Source organism: Anabas testudineus, chromosome 9, assembly GCF_900324465.2.
Source record: "Anabas testudineus chromosome 9, fAnaTes1.2, whole genome shotgun sequence".
Lineage (NCBI taxonomy): Eukaryota > Metazoa > Chordata > Actinopteri > Anabantiformes > Anabantidae > Anabas > Anabas testudineus.
In genome coordinates, this window is record NC_046618.1 from 11,785,525 (window position 1) to 11,798,131 (window position 12,607).

At 38.5% G+C, this 12,607-nt stretch overlaps 2 protein-coding genes across 2 annotated transcripts; both read right to left on the minus strand.

Moving 5' to 3' along the window:
- Positions 1-305: 305 nt before the first annotated feature.
- plbd2 (phospholipase B domain containing 2) lies at positions 306-5,789 on the minus strand. The gene is made up of 12 exons (XM_026344182.1): positions 5,541-5,789; positions 4,493-4,586; positions 4,228-4,386; positions 4,029-4,129; positions 3,536-3,750; positions 3,234-3,328; positions 2,956-3,116; positions 2,643-2,738; positions 2,471-2,542; positions 2,214-2,366; positions 1,167-1,329; positions 306-1,060 (listed from the first exon to the last, which is right to left on the minus strand). Exons 1-12 carry the CDS (start codon positions 5,753-5,755, stop codon positions 890-892), a joined length of 1,695 nt encoding a protein of 564 aa, XP_026199967.1. The 5' UTR covers positions 5,756-5,789; the 3' UTR covers positions 306-889.
- Positions 5,790-5,917: 128 nt separating this feature from the next.
- On the minus strand, positions 5,918-12,333 carry rbm19 (RNA binding motif protein 19). Its single transcript, XM_026344301.1, has 24 exons — positions 12,193-12,333; positions 11,925-12,107; positions 11,716-11,829; positions 11,577-11,618; positions 11,064-11,292; positions 10,719-10,978; positions 10,566-10,625; positions 10,373-10,451; positions 10,118-10,189; positions 9,739-9,945; positions 9,530-9,660; positions 9,249-9,376; positions 9,055-9,151; positions 8,811-8,921; positions 8,533-8,733; positions 8,373-8,442; positions 7,995-8,134; positions 7,840-7,900; positions 7,459-7,538; positions 7,313-7,368; positions 6,813-6,929; positions 6,608-6,713; positions 6,330-6,450; positions 5,918-6,224 (listed from the first exon to the last, which is right to left on the minus strand). The coding sequence occupies exons 1-24, from the start codon at positions 12,226-12,228 to the stop codon at positions 6,142-6,144; spliced, it is 2,784 nt and encodes a 927-aa protein (XP_026200086.1). The 5' UTR covers positions 12,229-12,333; the 3' UTR covers positions 5,918-6,141.
- Between the last annotated feature and the right edge of the window lie 274 nt (positions 12,334-12,607).

The following is a 12,607-nucleotide window of genomic DNA, read 5'->3' on the forward strand; positions in this document are numbered from 1 at the left end:
ATGTGATCATCCAGCCTGAACTTTACTATAAGTAAATTTAGACCCAGTCTAAGTTATTAAGTTATTTAAAGTAAACTTATTTTAGTAGTGTGCTGCAGCCTTCCTTGACTTACCTGTCTCTAGTCTATTATTCTTGTTTATAGTGACCTGATAATTATTATAGTCATTTATCTCGATTTCAAACTCAGCAGAGATTTAATGAGTCACAGTTATTAAAAATTAGTGCTTTTAAATTATTGTATTACTTGACATTAACCAAATATTAAATCTGTGTGGTGAATCAAAATAACATTTCTTAAAAGGAAGTGATTTGAGTATTGTTTAATTGGAAATGATTTAAAAAAAAAAACATACAACACATAACACAGTCCTCAAAAGTTATTTAACTCATGATCTTGACATTTTAATTTCACTGTGACTTAAATGTTGGATTTACATTAAACTTGATACTTGGTGATTTCTCCAAAGAAAGTTGTGATCCTGTGGAAACATTTTCAAACTCTAATAACTCCATCAGAATTGAAACTTGTTTTTTACTTAAATTTCACAGAATCAATCATAGAACTGAAAAATTTGAATCAGATACAGTATTATACAATGTAGAAACTTCTATTTCACAACTTCAGTGAAGTTGTTTGTCATTTTGCTTCACATTGAAAGCTCTGATTAATTTTATGTAGCTTAATTATGAAAATAGTGTCATACACACTCCAAGAAATGTCAATACTCTCATGAGAATCAATAACACACTGCTGTATTAATCAAAATCATGTTGCACTGCATTTAACTATTATTAAAGTAATTTCCCTTTGTCAAAATGTCCAACAGCACAGCTGGCAGCACATCCATTTTTTCAGCACTTATATATACAGCATAGAGTATTTAACAACTAAGAATTCCAGGTGACCTTTATAGGCTTAAATGCCCAAATATCAGGGTGACCCATGTGAATCAAGTCTTTGTAAGGGGAAGTGCTCCACTGGAAAACTGGCACCTGGTCCCAGGTTGGCCCACTCACTGCCACCATGCCATACGCTCGGTACATCTCGTAAGAGGTCATCTACACATGAATACAAACAGTTCATTAACATATCACCCTCAGTTACACTGCAGGCAAACATACATGCCAGATGTGCATCAAGGTATTCAAGGTAAATGAAAAAAACCTTCATGTCTGTTCCTCCATGAGATCTCTGCTCTAAGGCACCAAAGGGATATGTTCCATTAGCTGGGTTCAGGTCTGAACGGGCCGAGATTGCATTCTCCCCATTAGCAGGTGGATTACAGCCTTCACACTTTGACAATGGGTCTTCCATGAAGTTGTTATACCTACAGAGAGACTTAGTCTCATTATTAAAATCATGTCATCACCTAAAAAAACATTAAATATAAGGTTTTAAAAGTCAGAATTACAGAACAACCTACAATTTTCTAAATATTTAAGGCCACTGCTTAGTCCTATTTGTAGGAGCAGTATTGTAAGCATATTTCTGTAGCACAGTTTAAAAAAACAAATTAAATATTAAAAATAAAAAAATGAGATAAAAATTAGAGAACACTTTCAGATACGTCCTAGTTATTGGTGTTAATTTGGCACCTGGGGCTAAGTTCCCTAATTATCTGACAAACCCTATTAAACTGGGAGCCAATCTTTCTGGTTTTCACTGACTTTGCAATTTGGTGAGTCATTCTAAAGTGAAATGAACTTTGGACCAGTTCTTCTTTGTCCAATTCCAGGTGCAGTGTCAATTGCTCATTGACATTCTCAGTATCTCATCCTGTCCTCTATTGCGTTTGTCTTTCGTGGACAACCAGCATTCTTGGGGGACTTATATTAGTTTGTGACATTGTTAAGATGCAATGTTCTGGAAATCACAGATTTGGAACGACAATTTCTCTTGATATCACCCCTTTGTCCAGATGAAGGACAAAGGGGTTGGTCTTAGGGTTTTAGTCACTTTAGAACGACTTACCATCTTCATTAAAAACTGGAAAGTTTATTTTGTAAAACACTGTTGTAGTAGCATGCTATAGCCAAAAAAAGAATTCTTTCAAATGTTGAGCAATGAAGATGAGATTATTTATGAAAAAATCAGGTGTTCAATTGTCCTCTCATTTTCATATCCAGTGTAAGTTTGTTTGAAATCTGCTAATCAATACACAACAATAACAGATACGTCCACCTCCAAATCTATCCAACACAGAGAGCGTACCTCATTAGGCGGACCATCGAGTCCACGTCTGTGACATCTGTCTGGTTTCTCCTAAATATCTGAGCTCGAGGATTCTGGTCCAGAGAAAACCACGGCCCGAACTTCTTAACGAGCTCATTGCAGCCACTGGCATTGAATATGTCCACATAGTACCTACATAGGAGCATGAATTAACAAAAAAAAGATTTGAAATAAAATGAAAAAACATCCAAACTTTTCTAGTGTCTAAATATAGTGTTTCCAAAATGGACACTTACGGAATGTTGTAACTTGCCCAGTATCCTTTTTCCAGCAGCTCCTGAGTTTTATCAGTGTACTTAATGAGTCCACTGCAGGAATGCAGGATAAGAAGAGCTTATTTTGTGTGAATGGGTTACAAGTCCTCTGCGGAAATAGTGAATTTATCATCCATTTTGATTAAACACTTACGGAATCTGCTCCAACACAACAAAGAGCCCTTCTTTAGTGTCAGTTTTTCCTGGAGTGAAATGTTTATAGTCTACAATCATCCACTGGTTGTTGTATCTACAAAGCACACACACACACACACACACACACACACACACACACACACACACACACACACATACATTCAGAAGTGCGCATACAACCTATAACCTAGTGACTTTACAGATTTTATCCATTTCATTTTTTTATTGTATTCCAAATAAGTATTTGACATTCAAGAAACCAATTCAGCATTTTACTACCAACTCTCCTCTAAAGTGATGCGTAAACTCACGTTCCGCTGTTGTACTTGCTGAATATCTCTGCCCACTTGATGCCAGTAGCAGCGAGTCGATTAGCCACAATGTTCCTCAGCCACTCCATGACGGTTTCTTTGGGCTGAACAAATCTCCAGAGAGCAGGGTTATTGTTGCCAATGGTGGTTTCCAACGTCACCTGCAGACACAAGGCAGATTATGAACAGAAAACATCAATGGACCAATAACCTGTTTAAATATTGACTTTTATTCTTTCAAATACTCAATTTTCTCATTCCAAGCAAAGAGTTCTCACCAGGCCACTACTTAGGATATAAAAGTCATCTCCAGAGAAGATAGTTCCTGGGTAGGATGAGAAGGCCTGAGTTCCTCCAGGAAGAGGATCATTGTCTGAAAAAATATCAGAACATGCAATAAAATTAGATTAACCAGTATTGTCATGTGACAGACAACAACAAGGGAGCTACCTTACTGTTTCTTCCTTATGCTGAGCTAAGCTAACTCGCTGCTTGCTGTAGCTTCATATTTACCATAAAGACACACGAGTGGTGTTGGTCATAAAATCGAATCTCATCAAGAAAAGGATAAGTGAGCTACCTGCAGGAGAAACTTTATAGGCAAAAATGTATTTCTTCATGATGCGCAGCATGGACTGGTAGGTGTTCCAGGTGTCATGTGACACCAGCAGTTCCTTATTGTTTGGCAGCAGCTTAATGAGAGCAGAGCAGGAACCAGATCCAAGAGGTCGGTTTATGCTAGATTTGTTGAGATATGATTCCAAATCCTCCAGATCGCCCCCAAGTTGGAAAAGTCTGATCGAACAAAGTAGCAGTTGAGAATATGAAACAACAGTAACAAATAACGTTTATGATCTCAGAGGCAGGATGAAGAAACATGTTAGTAATACAAAATGGAGATAATACGAGCGCCCTGGTTACAGCACATACCACATAACCACAGCGTCACAGGTTCAAGTACAGCTGGGGGGCCTCTGCTGTATGTCATACCCCTCTCTCATGTTTCCTATCTGCATCTTCACTAAAGTCTATGAAATAAAAATGCCTTTAAAAAAAAGGAGATAATCACTTACAGGAAGCCAAATGGGTTGAGGGAGAATGGTCCTGTAGGAAATGATAGCTCATCATTGTAGCTGTCCTCTAGTCCTTTCAGCTGCAGCAGTGCCAGGTGCACCTGACAAAAAAAAAACATATAGTGAAACATTTTTTCTCTGGGAATAAAATTTTGTTTCACTGAAAGGCCATTTATTAATTCTACAAATGCTCACGTGCCTGGTACCAGTAAGGTGAACTTGGCTGCTTCTCTATTTGTTCCTGAACGTACTGCAGATTGGTTGTAATGAAATCCTTAAGACGGTCGCAGTAACCACTCTGACTTGAGAAGGGCCCACAGTAATTCACCAGTGTGTTCATCCAGTGTTTATAGATGAGCTAAAACACATATATTCCTACATTTCAGATTTATTGCAATATAAAGCAAGAAAACAAAACATTTAGACTTTTTGGTAAATGAAGCACAATAAAAGCTGTAACTGACCTGGGAAGTGACAGCAGCCTCCACTGCACCAGCAGCATAAGCCTGGATACTGTCATTGTACTTACTACCGGTAGTGATCTCCAAGAAAGACCAGCTGAAAAGAGAGCATGTGTGAATGAAGTGACCTTAGACTCAACTTTCCGATATACAATCTCTGCACAAGCTCAAAGGAATGCAGGTTTGGGTGCTTTATTTTTTTCCAATCTGTAGCACTCTTTATGTACAATTACTGATTATCTGCAAGTAAGGGGATAACAGAGAGTAAAGACTGTTTCAACAGTTATTCAGAAAACACTATTGTAGGCGTTTGATTTCATCCCACAGGAATTGCTTCTGTATGTTAATCATTTCCATTGTCTTGCAAAAAAAAAGTCAATACTCGAGTGTTGTGTATGTGTTGCTTTCTTTTCCGCTTTTGTCTCATTTTTACTGCATTTACATGTTTTAACCAGAATATACATTAATTGTTTTACTTTTACTGCTGCTATTAATTTGCATAGAGGCCTGCTATAAGATTTTATAACAGTGGCTTGTCACGAGTTTCACTTCTGCTTCTTCTTCTTTTCTGCTGTGTAAAACGCAGCATAAATTAAAGCTAAAATGATTGTTTAATTCATCAACCAACAGAAATGTAATTTAATAATAAAATGACTTATTACTAATACTTTTATTAACAACTATGTTATTTCTAACATTTTTTGGTTCCAGCTTTTCAAAAGTGCTGATTGTTTGCTTTTATCTTTAGTTATATCATTTTAAATTCAATATAATCCGGGGCCTTTGCCACTGTGGGCTCTGGGAAATATTTATTTATGCAATTAAAAGTTATTAACGCTAACAACAAACTAAATCACGGGAAAGAAAGTATTAGATTGGCAAAGAAATAATATTTAGACCTTACCTAATTCGGATAAGTTAGAAACATTTCCTTCAACTTTTACATTATCCTTTTCGAACAGTTTCCAGTTATAGTTTTTTAATTTACACCAATAACAAGTTAGCAGCAAAAGTTTTGCTCAAGTTACTGAAAATATTTGTCTCAACTCACCCTGATGTGTGGATGTCATCGGTGAAATTCGCCCAAGCCACAAAATCTTCTTGAAAACCTTCGAGCACGGACAACTGTCCGGTGTGTTTGTCAATAACAGCCGTTCGTATCTCAGTTCGCACACACAAGAAGCCCAAACCGGACAAAACAACAAAAACCTTTAAAACTGTTGTTAAATTTCCAACAACAGACGACTCGTTTCTCCTGGACGCCATGTTAGCCTGAACCAGTCACGTGATGACGCGAGTGAGTCACCTGACCATGTGCTCAACTTACAAAATAAAAGACCGAATCCTCTTTCTGTATTGTTCGTCAGTCGTCACAAAAATCATTCGCACTAACAAAGCATGACAATGTAATACAGTTTTAAATGAAGAAATAAAAATTTTATGTATAAACGGACATTATTCCCATCACATGTCAGTCAGATGAATCGTTTTATACAAGAAATATAAAGCAATGCAGTTCTTTTTTCATAAACTTCATTCAGCTGGTATGTTGTTCAGCCTGCAAATGGCTTCAGGTCCACATTTCTACCAGTCATATGCACGCACAAAAACACAGGAAACAGGTCCAGCTGACACAGTAATGGCTTGATAGCTCAGTCTTCCACACCCGCGTCAGTTTCCATCGTTTCCAGGATTCCCTCCAGAACCTCTGCCTTTCTCTGCTTTTTGGCAGCCACTGACATTGGAAATTAAGGAGATATAAGAAATGATATGATAAATAAGAAAATCTCATATTGTGCTATGGATCAAATGCTGTAGGTTCAAAATGTGGTAGTTTTACCGTGGAAATGTTCGGCTGTTTTCCGTCTCAGCGTCTCCACTGTATCCTCAGCATCAGCCCACTCCAGCACGAGACGTCTCCCATACAGATGGGTGCTGTGGCACAGTGCAGCAAATGCTTTCTATAGGAAAAAACAGTGCACAGTATTTATGATCATAGCATAGTACTGTGCATTTTACAGTAAACTATCCTGTAGTACTAGAGGACTCTGCATTCCTTAAACATGCATCAGATCCATTGATATTGTCACTACTGTCATTACGTAAAATACCACAAACCTTAGCATCCTGTTTGGTGAGGAAATCCACAAAGCCAAAGCCTCTATGATTTCCTGAACCAGCTGCTTTCTTTGGAAGACGAACAGTCTTCAACTCTCCAAATGTACTGTGGAGACAAAGAGATAAAATCTTTATCTCTTTGAATTATGACATGATTTTCTCCATTTTGTCAGTAAAAACTGTTGCATCTATATGTGACTATTACCAGAAGAGTTCTCGTATTTCCCTGACAGTGGCTTGGAAGGGAACGTTGCGCACAAGGATCTTGGATCCTGTCTGCTTCTTATCCACTTGCTTCTTCTTATGTGACACCTCAGTAGTTCTGTACCAACAGGAGAAAGACTGAATCAGTATTGACAATTGTAATCAATATCACTTGGAAACATTAACCTTACACCACTCATAGACATTATTATATGATTAAATTAAAATGACAATTTTGGCCTAATTCATTTCTAATTTCTTTTTTTATTAAAACAAATGCATGAACTGCATTTAGCTTCCTCCAGTGGATTTTACAGATTATACTGTGACCGTGATACTTGCTGCTGATTCAGACACCAAAAACAGTTCATTAGCACCTATGCTGGTTTTACTAACTTACAATTAAAATGCATGACATTTGACGTCTTCGTACATTTAAAAAATTAAAACCATTTTTGGTCTTCACCACATTAACCACAACCATTCTGATCCACATCTTACCTTGTGGCTCTTTCAGAAATCTTTAGCTCCAACTGGTGATCATCTACAGTGCAGTGCTGGTGCAGGGTTGAGAGAGAGAATACATATTAGCTAAGAACCAGTGAAGAAAGTCTGTTAGAGTTACAGTGAGGAAATAGATCTGGTACCTGTAGCTGCCTCAGGGCCTTCTGTGCTGCGTCAGCTGTCTGATACTGGACAAAACCATAGCCCATGGACAACACCTTGCCTGGAAGCAACAATATAGTTTGATTATTGACTCTGCTATGATCCTAGCTCATCATGACAATGTAATTGGCAAATGGATAAAATTGACAGCACTGGTGGCTGGCATTGCCTATCATCAACTAGTTAAGTCCAGTTTAATATATTCATACATCTGCACAAACACTTTTATTCTAAACCAAAGTAAAAATCGTGGTTTAACCCTACAAACAACTTGGTTTTTATTATGAGTTCAGTGGTGATAAAAAAAATCAAATGAACTGGTCAAAACTGGTTCAAGAACCTTTTCAGATAATGTTCAGTACCTGTTTTGTCTTTCTTCTTGGAGATGGTGCAGGATTTAACTTTACCGCATTTGGAGAATGTCTGCAACAAATGAAGGAAACAATATTAAATATGTGATGGAACCTTTTAATAGGAACTAAATACAAATGATGATGGTATTGATCAATTGACTGACCTCTTGAAGTTTTTCCTCTGTCGTGGTGAAATTAAGATTCTTAATGAAAAGCGTTGAGCCCGGAGCAGACTCCTCTTCTTCTTCATCTTCCTCCTCTTCGTCCTTCTTCTCCTCTTTTACTGTATCGTCTTTGTCTAATACTGTTACAGACAGTATAATTACATTTAGTTATTTGGCAGATGCTTTTATCCAAAGCGACTTACAGTGAGGAACAAGGTACAAAGGCCCTATTGGAGGTGGGCCACAGCCATGATTCGAACCCCAGTCTTTCACCAGCCAGCAATTATATATTCTGGTTATTCATATTATCCCCTTCACATCTTAAAAGACCAAACTTTGAAAAGACTGTCATGTGTATGAACATTTGAGCACTTTTACCTGGTTCTGGTTTGGCTGCTACAAAGACCCCGACAGGTGCCCACTCCAAATACAGCGGGACATGTTGGAACTAGAGTTTTCAGAGATAAATCAAGTCTTCAGAATCTCCAGTCAGCACATAATATATGACCAGGTTATGAAAATGAAAAGCAATACCTACCTTACTGTAGGCCAGTCGTGTGAAGGCTCGTTTTGCTTCGATTGGCTCCAGGAATTCAACTATGGCGGTGAGTCCTGAAGGAGGCAGCAGCAATCGGCCCAACGAGCCATGAGGTGAGAAGAGCTCCTCAAGCTCTGACACAGTCACACCAGCTGGAAGGTTTTTCACCAGGATGCAGGTTGTACTCCTCTCTGCTGCTGCCTGGATTGAGATGTAACTGGATTAAAGACACTGTAAGATATTTATCGTGTTTATCAAGAAATTTATGTTAAACCTACCTGACTAAAAGAATCCAAACTGACACCGTTGTCTAAGAGGAACTGTCGAGTCTCCTGGACAATCTGCGTCTCACCCAGAGCCATCCGCACTGCAACACTTCCCTTTGACTCCTGTTTGAGAGGGCAGTGACAATAGAAGCTGTATGCTCAATGCTAGCCATTTCTCAGCATTCACATACTGCTGTAGTGGAGAAGTATGATGATGGAGTATTAATATAGAAGAACAGGATGTAGCATCACTTACGTGGTCTAGCACTTGGCTTTTTGTGGTGTTGTACTTTTCAGCGATAGCATCCGCCACTGCACTCGTGCCAAGAAACAGTGTGTTCCAGTTATGTGAACTGGAAAGAATGAGAAAAATAATGTGTAAAAAAAAAAAAAAAAAAAACACACACACAAATGGAGAAGCGCGGGGAGTGTTGAATAGATAATGCATACCTAGAACTTGAAGTTTTATTTTTTGCATCTTTTTGGCGTTTGTAAGAGGAAGAGCCCGGACCAGCAGCATCTGAGGTTTCTGTCTTTTCCTTCTTTACAGTGGAGGGAAGCAGATGAAGCATCCTGCCCTAAAATAATGAGAATAGGTTTCCGATAAGCCTCAATTTAACTTTTAAATCAAGTTGTGCTACAAAATATCATGAATCTTATGCATAGTACAGACATATCTGATAGTGTACAGAGCACAGAGATATGTCAAACATCAGATGGGGATCAGATACCTGAAATATATGTCCGTCCAGCTGAGCTAGAGCAGTCACAGCATTCTCTGGTATCATGTAGGTGACAAACGCGAATCCTTTAGGTTTCTTGGTTAGATTGTCGATGGGGAAGAGTATCTCAGATAAAGGACCTGTAAAGATTGTAAGAATAGTAAAGATACTTCTTAAAGCCTGTGTAATTAAAAGGTGCATATGTTTTTGAAACTTACCGTGTTTAGAAAACAGCTCTTTAATATCTTCCTCAGTGCAGGTGTAAGGAAGGTTTCTGACGAAGAGCCGACCTGATTCTGCAACATCTTCCATTTCCTCATCCTCTTTGAGTTTCCTCGTGAAGTTTTTGTCAAGTTCTTTGTCCTTTTTGTGCCTCTTGTCCTTCACCCCAGCATCAACACGGAAGACCTCAATGTAACGCCCTCCTGAAAACACAGGCAGAAAGTCATTTATTAAATAAAATGACTCTCACATCCACTGATGAGGAAGCTGAAGAAAAAAATTCCAGAGTCCTATGCAAGATCTTCTTACTACTACAACCCCTTAATACACTGAAAAATATATACACAGAAATATAAATAAGAAAATATTTATCACCTATGTAGTCTTTATTCTTCTTCAAAGCCTTATTCACCTCTTCCTCAGAGCGCAAGTCCACATATACGTAACCTGAAATACACACAAAAGACACCTGTGCATATACATGGGTATAAAATCAATATACAGTAAATATAAGTCACTGGTCTATCATCTGATGTACACCATCAAATACAGCATACACAGTTTAAAACATACTATTGGTTTACAGTATGAAACACCATCTGTATATTTATTAAAATTTTATTAACATACCTGTTCTGTTTCCACTTTCGTTCCTCCCAATCCTGATTGCTGCAGGCTTAAGTGGGGTCATGAACTCTCGAATTTGTTGCTATTAATATAAAATACCATGTTGTTACTATGATAGACAGTGAAACAAAGTATACAGAACGTTTTTAAATGGAATAGCTACACATCTCAAGTCTTTAAGGTCTTGTTCATTCACCTCTTTAACATTAAATGGGGCTCCTCTCAACTTCACTGTGAACTCTGTCGTCGACTCTGTCTGCAATAAATGGATGGGGGTGTTAACAAATTCAAACAGAAAGCAAATGATTTGCTGTGCTGAACAGTATTATTTGACTGGAGTTATGCTCACCTCTTGTTGGCCAGTTTTCTTTGCTTTGCTCTGGTTTTTATCCTCAGAGGAAATTGACGTTTTGGTCTTTGAGACATTTTCTCTGTCACCACTCTCATAGGCGCTGTCTGTGTGCTGGATGGGACCATTATCTTCATCTTCATCGTCTCCCTCTTCATCGTCATCCTTCTCTTCACCCATGGTGTCCACTGTCTGTGCCACTTTAGAGCGCAGGTACTCCATATCTGACAAGGCAGACTTCAGTGCCTCTTTAGTGGCACCTAAAAGCAACAACACACAACTCTTATTTAGACCAGTCAATCAGCTTTCATCTACCTACATTAAGAAAGCGCTACCATTACCAACCTTCATCTTCATCCTCTTCTCCTTCCTCTTCTGCACTGTCATCCTCTGACTCATCTGAATCAAAGTTAAGATAATCATCTGGAGCAGACTGCTTCTTCTTGCTCTGAGCCTTTGTTTTTCCACTGTCTGGGTCAGCTGTTTGCTCCACAGTGTCATTCGCCCAGGTCGGTACCTGGCTTCGATTCTGATGTACTGACAGAAACTCCTTGAATCCCTGCTCCTCTTCCAGCTGAGACAAGAAGAGAATGTGATCATAAAACATCATAATGCTGTGTACCATAAATTACATAGAGCTGATGGTGTTGAATAAAACAAACTTATGATCTCATGGATTAACTTTTATGTATATTCATGAATGCATTTGACTATATGCTGCGTTATAAGAATATTATGCTTATTACCTAATAATGGGAGGTTTGCACTCAGTTATAGGTTGTTTCCAACATATCTATTTTGACAGCATTAATATTTTGGAACATATACATAATGTTTCTGAGTGATGCATTTACTTACATTTCCAAGTGTGCTTTTGGTTTCCTTTTTCTGTTTCTTTTTCTGAAGACAAACAAAAAGACATACTTGCTTTATTATTGTTCCTAATGCTAGGTCTTCCATGACAATTCATTCCCAGTTATTTACTGTATGCAGGTACCTTTTTGCTGTCAGAGTCAGGAGCAGCAGAGTCTTTGTCCTGACCTGAGCTTTGACTGTGTTTACTCCAAGCTTTTGCTTTAGTGGGGTCTCCAAAGGCCTTACACATCTCCACCTACAGTGAATCACATTTGCGGGTTCACAAAAACAATCATAATCATGATCATGATCATTATACCAACAATATCCGAGAAGAATTAAAAACCACACCGTGACTCTTGATGTGTCCACGAAGCTCCTGTTGAAATGTTTCAGAGCTCTGTTTGCATCGTCCTCGGCTTTGAAACCCACAAATCCAAATTTGCGGAACTTGCCGTCCTTGGTGAACTTCAGAGAGCAGTCTGTGACGGTGCCAAAGGCAGCAAACATGGACCTGAACCTCTCCTCCTTCATCTGAACACACATACGCACAGTTAACACTTTCAGGTAGACTCCAACTAACCATTAATCTCTGCCGACGTCACGGCGGGCTACTTACCCCGTTAGGGAGATTTTTAACGATGAGTCTCGACATAGTTATAGATGTTGTAAATGGACTGTTGTGACAAAAGCTTGTTTTTTAAATAAATGTCAACAGACGAGCGTGGACTCCTCTCTAGGTCGCCATGTTGACTGTGAGGAGACTCTTCTTCTTCACAACTTTCGGGTCTTGGCATCAAGGTTCGTCACATTAGCGCCCCCCTCCGGTCAGATGGCAGTAGGACTGATGGATCTATGATAACAAACATTGGGGCTGCATGTTTTAGGCCTACCTGTGAGCTATATTTCTGTTTATTTTCTGACTTTCCTCTTTCATTTAATTTCTAAATGCAAAATAAAAACCATGGGTTATTTTTTAATTATGAGAGAAGTAGGACTTTTCTGTGGTTTCAGGATTAAAAACGTCTGTACTA